Source organism: Cariama cristata, unplaced genomic scaffold (assembly GCF_000690535.1).
Source record: "Cariama cristata isolate BGI_N322 unplaced genomic scaffold, ASM69053v1 scaffold25392, whole genome shotgun sequence".
NCBI classification, from domain to species: domain Eukaryota; kingdom Metazoa; phylum Chordata; class Aves; order Cariamiformes; family Cariamidae; genus Cariama; species Cariama cristata.
The window spans coordinates 3,785-10,205 of NW_009604775.1; the positions used below are offsets into that span (position 1 = coordinate 3,785).

General features: G+C 50.4%; 1 protein-coding gene across 1 annotated transcript in view; it reads left to right on the top strand.

Annotated features, from left to right (window-relative positions):
• Positions 1–265: 265 nt before the first annotated feature.
• Positions 266–6,421, top strand: part of CALU (calumenin) — a gene marked incomplete at its 3' end in the record, with an annotated part of 8,166 nt that continues 2,010 nt past the window's right edge. Inside the window, exons 1-2 of the mRNA XM_009695742.1 lie at positions 266–486; positions 4,784–4,977. Coding sequence (XP_009694044.1) covers positions 266–486; positions 4,784–4,977 — 415 coding nt within the window. The remainder of the gene's footprint in view (positions 487–4,783; positions 4,978–6,421) is intronic.

A 6,421-nucleotide genomic window follows, 5' to 3' on the forward strand; every position in this document is an offset into this window, starting at 1 on the left:
TGTGGGGCGGGTTTGGGAGCAGGGAGCTGCTCTGGGCGAGGGGTGTCTATGAATAAGGGGTTCTGCAAGCGCCATAGGGCTCAAAGATCGTTTTACCCAGGTAATCTGTATTATTGCATCGTTTTGACCAGGTAATCTGTATTAATTCATCATCTCTCCCCGTTTTGGTGTCAGAGTTCTGGTTTGTGACCCTGGAACCGGCATCGTGGTGCGAGCTACCTAACTTCCCCTCCCCTCGCTGTCCCGTAGGTGTGTCCGAACCACGATGACCGTCCCTCAGCTCCTCCTGTGCCTGTCTCTCTCCATGCTCTGCATCTCGAGCAAACCCACCGAGAAGAAGGACCGGGTTCACCATGACCCGCAGCTCAGTGACAAGGTCCACGATGACGCGCAGAACTTCGACTACGACCATGACGCTTTCCTTGGCGCGGATGAGGCCAAAACCTTTGATCAGCTCACGCCGGAGGAGAGCAAGGAGAGACTTGGGTAAGGAAAAGAGCCGAAATAAAAATCAGATTGAGAGAGAACAAATCTGTAGTAGATTACGCTGGCCGTAAATGTCACCCCGGTGTTCATAAATGTTCTCTTCCACCTCGAGTGGCAGAGGTAGTCTCAACTAGAGCCTTTTAAATGTCATTTTTAAGGCAGCGGTAGCTGCAATTTAGTGACCAACACAAATGGTGGTGACAAAGTTATGCAGCACATGCACAGCTCTCCTCGCTGGAGATGTTACTGTCAGCCTGCAAGGTCACCTTGAGTCGTTTCAACTCTGCACGCTTGCCTCTAAGCACCAAATGCTCCCCAAAACTACAAAATACACGTGAAAATAAGCATCTCTTTCCCCTTTGCCGTACTCAAACCGTGCTAAATGAGCTCACTGGTCTCCAGTTACCGCTGGAGTCCGAAGGCCCGTGGGATTACTTGCATTTTCCTGCCACGTTATTCTCCCTAGTGGAGAAGCAGCTGGTTGCTGCGCAGAGCCACGAGTTAGTGAAAACAGAGCGTCTCTTGAAAATTAACTTCTGCTTGGTCGCTCTGCCTCCCCTGCCACCTGCAGACATCAGAACGGGGCGTTTATCGGAGACGCTCTCAGCTCCTCGGCACTACAGCGTGGGCCTTTGTGCGCCCGGCAGCAGCTGCCAGCGCAGTTGTTCACGTTGGGCTTAGAAAGGCTTAAACCTTCGGAGGTTCGGCCCTGACGAGACATTTTTTGGAGACTCTTGAGGGTTGTGCTCCCGCCTGGCACCTCCCTGGTGAGCTTGACCTTGCCGTTGGGATGTTCCTCAAGATGTCGGGCTGAAGGACTGACTGGTGATGGTCCAGATCGCCCGTTAACTCTTCCACGTTGCCTGTTTTTTTTCTGATTTTGAAGACAGCAGACTGGTGGCGTTGCCTGCTTTCCGCCTTTGGTGCAAGAGCTGAGCATCTCACCTCACACTATGGCCAGTGGAGCAGCGCTTGCTGCAGACCACCATGAAAACAGAGGAAGGGGGCACAGTTTTTTGGGGGGGAATGAGGCTCCTTGATGAGAAGGGAAAGCTTAACCACATGTAGGTGCTCAGAGAAATGCCACTGGGAGGCAGGTAAACCAGACGGACGCGGCTGGATTTGCAGGGCAGGGTGATGCCAGGCTCTCCCACGTGCTTTAGCACCCATCTGCGGGCCTCTCCACCAGCAGCCTGCTCTCGATAAAGGCTCGGCAGAAACAACGCCGTGCCTGCTGTAAAGGAGGTTAGAGCCTGTTTCTTTTTTTCCCCTGGGGACTCTTTTAAACTGGAAAAAAAACCTCACCTCTTTGGACCACTGAATCCATTGCAGTGAGGCCCTCGTCGGTCTGCAAACTGCAAAATGAGACGAGCCGGGCGGCTTTTTGCAAGGGAAGTACGCCGGCGATCCTCCCCCCTGCACTGTTTTCCTGACCCGTAGGCTTTGTCATGGCTCTGCGCTTTAATTTCATTGTTCTGCTGAGTTATCTACTGGAAAAAGCTGGCAGTGGAAGCGGGGCTGGGGTAAGAGTTTCCACTCGGATGTTTTAACGAGGCTGTTTCAAACTGCTCTTGCCCTTGACATAAACCAGCTTGCTTTTTTTTTTTTTTTTTAATCGGAGGCAAATTCATCACACTTTCCTGAGCTTGAATTGGTTTGAGAAACTTGTTAAGAATGCATAATTATGTAAATGATTTTTTTTTTAATGACTGTTGTGCTGTTGAAAGGAGCTGGTTTTCTGGGAGCGAGCTCTGGCTCCATGTTGCCCTACAGCCCTTCTCACCTCCCTTTTTCTTGGGGTGACCAGGATTTTGGAACACTGTCCTGTGCTCGACCTTGTTTTTCTTTAAAGGCCGCTGAATTAGGGGAACGCTCCGTGCGTTTCCTGGCAATAGTGCTGAGCAAACAGGATCCCCCTGCTTCCCTGGGACGCTTGAGTGGGAAAGCAAAGCAGCCCATCGACTCCAGCTGCCAACCATCACAGAACATCTGGTGCCCCTGCCACCCCCTCCCCACGCAGGGTGACAAAACTGCCCTGGTTTTTATTAAAACTTACGGGGTTTATGGCTTCTGCCCTGGGAATCCAGCCTGTGAGCGTCTGGTTTTGGCACTAAGCCGCTGAACCAGCTGAAGGCAGAGGTTTAGGAGCAGCCAAAGTGTCCCCAGCGGTGCCAAGCTTGCCCCAGGCTCCAGGTGGGGACAGAGTTTAGCTTTCCCTTAATGCAATTAAACGAAGAAGCTGTTTTCTAATTAAACCTCTGAAGTTCTGCTGCCCCACCTAGAAACCTTTCCTGGAAAAGTCACCCTGATGCAGGCTCCAGTTCTTCATTCCAGGGTTTTGTGGGTTTTTTTTCCAATACATCCTTGTGAGGGCAGCGAGCTGTGCCAGTGCCCGAGCGATTCACAGCTCGGCTGGTGGCCTATTTCTCATCGCCTTGGCTGAAGAGATGAAAAGTGGTTTTGTACGAGATCTGCCGCTGCCCAAAACTTGTCGCTTGGCTGCTCTGCTCTGCCACCTCTTCGTTCTGGTGACGCCGTGGGGTTTGGTGTCACAGAAACCTTTTTAATCAGGCCAGGATGGGTCAGATTTTATGGTCGAGGAAGCAGCAGGGGAAATTCCCGATGGGATCCAGTCCTCGGAGGCTGCTTTGTGATAAAGCTGGGGGAGGATGATGCCCACCCTTCCTGGGAAGCGAATCCCCAGCTTGGCCCGGTCCTCGACTCTTGTGTTTGCAGTTTAACCGTTCGCAAACAGCGCAGGAGGAGGCTTTCACCTGCGCCGTGCCTTGTCACACGAGAGCCTTGCGTCCTCTCCTGCTGGTATTGCTGTCCTGCTCTCGAGTGGCAATGCAATACGTAAAAGTTGAATTCTTTCCCTGAAATAGCAACTATTAAAATGTGCCTGTAAAATGACTCAGGCCCCTGAAACGTGGTGCACAGTCTGCGAGCTGCCATCTGCCACAGGTAAAGTACGGCATCGAGCTGAAAGACTCTTCTAGAAGGAAAGGAAATATTTTTACCGGTCTTATCCCTGCTATCGATTCAGGTTTTTGTGCCACAGAGGAAATCATGGGTTTGCTGTTTAAAAGCAGTTATGGAACAACAAAACCTGGGAGCTAAGTGTGGGGTGACTCCGGTGTCCCGTCTGTGTGACGAGGCTGGGTTTGCACCTGATGTTTCGCTTTGCATCAATATTCTGAGAATTAGTAGTCTTGTGGTGATTTAAAACACTGGCTTTTAAAATTCCTCCAATTACTGCCTTTGAGTTAAGGATTACCAAATTTAAGAGAACTGGTTTCACATTGACCCTTCCTGTTAAAAGGAAGGGGGGAAAAAAAAAAAAATATCCTGGTTCACCAAACGAAGTGTTTTGGGCTGACCGTGCTGCCTTCCCCTCCCCGCGGCTCGCCTGCATCTGCCTATGGATCTCTGCATTCCTCCCAGCGGCTTTTCTTCACAGCTGCTGCTAAAAATAAAGAAGGCACGCAGCCTCGCACCCTGCTTCATAAACCACACATCTCCGGTTTCTCCCTCGGTAAACGGGTGGGCATCGTCCTCGGGTGGGATCTGACGTCGACGTCAGCTTCTCCTCGCTGCCCTACGAGGGTTTTCTCTGCCTTGCTGGGCTTGGGTGTGCAAATAAGCCAAGGGTCGGTCTTTGTCCCAATCTTCCCACTTTTAATGTAAGTACGTATACGTGCTTAACTCCCCGCGCACTGTCGAGGTGGGAAGATGCGCGACTGGCCATTTCCCAAGGTCTAACAAGAAAATGCTTTCCCCTAAGACGCCCTGAAGAATACCAAACCTGAACAGCCCGAGAGTGAGCAAGCCGGTGTTTTTGGCGGCTAAACCGTACGTTGGTTTTGAGGACAAGCTGTCCGTGTGGGGAAATTGCCGGGACCTGGTAAGAAACACCTTGACTTGCTCACTCCGGCACCCAGGAGTAGCTGGCCACCAGTTCAGATGCTCTGCCCGGTCGAACTAGAGCCTTGTTTCCCTTAACTTTTGCTGGATTTTTCTGCATTTTCTACAGAAAGATTGTAAGTAAAATAGATGAAGACAAAGACGGGTTTGTAACGGTGGAAGAGCTGAAAGACTGGATTAAGTTTGCACAAAAGCGCTGGATATACGAGGATGTAGAGCGGCAGTGGAAAGGGCACGACCTCAATGAGGACGGCCTCATTTCTTGGGAGGAATATAAAAATGCCACCTACGGCTACATCTTAGGTAGGTCTCGACTCTTGGGATAAAAACTTTGCGGAGCCGGCACTTGAAACTTGCTGTTTTGTTTTTGTAGAATGATTGTAGATAAGATAGACACGGATAAGGATGGGTTTGTGACGGAGGGGGAGCTGAAAGCCTGGATTAAGAAGGCCCAGAAGAAATACGTGTATGACAATGTCGAACGCCAGTGGCAGGAGTTTGACATGAATCAAGACGGATTTATCTCCTGGGATGAGTACAGAAACGTGACATATGGCACTTACCTCGGTAAGGGGCAAGGTGTCCCATCTGGTGGTGGTCTCGAATCAATAAAGCAGAAGTGCGATGGAGCAGAGCGGGAGCATCCCCAAAGCTTCGGACTATTTTTTTAAAAAAAAAAAAAAAAGTCTCCTCCGAATTTACCTTCTGATGACATTAATGAGGGGCAATCTAAAGAAAAAAAAAAAAAAGTGGGGGAAAAAGCCCCCAAAGGTGGAGTTTGCGATCACACGCAGCTTCGTGACTCTGCTTTATTGATGCACTTCATTGTGAACCTTGGCTCAAAGCTCAGCCGTGAGCAATAATGTGATTAAAGGCGCATGGGGTAAAGGGGTTTTTTGCCTTCTAGCTTTTGAGTGTCAAGCTGCTGGTGGCTTTAGTACCTGAGGAAAGACACCGACCGACCTGTGGCTGTAGAAGTCACGTTTTTCTAGGTGGCTGTGCCCTTCCTAAATCGGTGAAGATCGCTAGCAAAGAGTCTTTTAATCACTTTCCAAAGCTCTGTGTGCACATCTGAATTTCTCCACTTGTCCTGGCAGTAGCTTTAGACCCCAGAGCCTGTAGATTTTGGCACATAAGTCAGGTCAGCAGCCCTGTATGGGCTTAAACGCCCCGAGGAGGGAGGTAAGAAGAAGCTCTTCTGGGGTTAAGACATTACAAAAATACCAGTTCCTCTGCCAGTTTGTTCCCGCCTCCTGGAACACAGACATATATGGTATGATGAGCTACGGCTTGAAAGCATGAAATACGGTTTAATTTACTAAATATTTCCAAAGATAGGCAAATGCGCTCTGCAGAACGTATGGAGGCTGTTGCCTCCCGGTTCTGGCTCATCCATCTGCCCTCGGGCTGCCTCATGGCTTCTTTTTTAAAAGAGTGGGTTAAAGCTTGAGGAAGATTGAAGTTTGCCATACTGGTGGCTGGGGAAATCGGCCCCCCGGGACCCTGTCGGGTCTTACTAAGCCTCCCAGACCAGGGCTGGCGCAGGTCTTACTAAGCTTCCTTTTTCCATTAATAGTGTAATTACTGAGCTCCACAGAAAGCCTAGCCTATCTGCCCCTTCAAATCCAGCCTTGAAGGGGGAGAAGAGGTCCTAGAAGGCTTTTATCACTACTCTTGGAGTGCTCAGTGGGATTTATGACCTGCAGGTGTAGAGTGTTAAAAAAAAAAACCTAAACCCGTAATGCCTTAATGAGAAAATAATTTTCAAGCCTAATTAGTAAGAGAGGGGAGCGCCTGGCCCCCATGGTGGACAATATGCTGAAAAGACCTCACCGGCCTGAGCCGGGGACGGACGCTGGACGCCGCGTGCCCTTGGCAGATGCTGATAAAGCCTATTATAGCACTGCTCCCACATACCTTTGTCCCTACGGAATACCGGGAGGATCCCTACCACCCCCCTCTCCCAGCCGCGCCACCAGGCTCTGCCCGGCAGAGTTGGGCGTGCCTCATG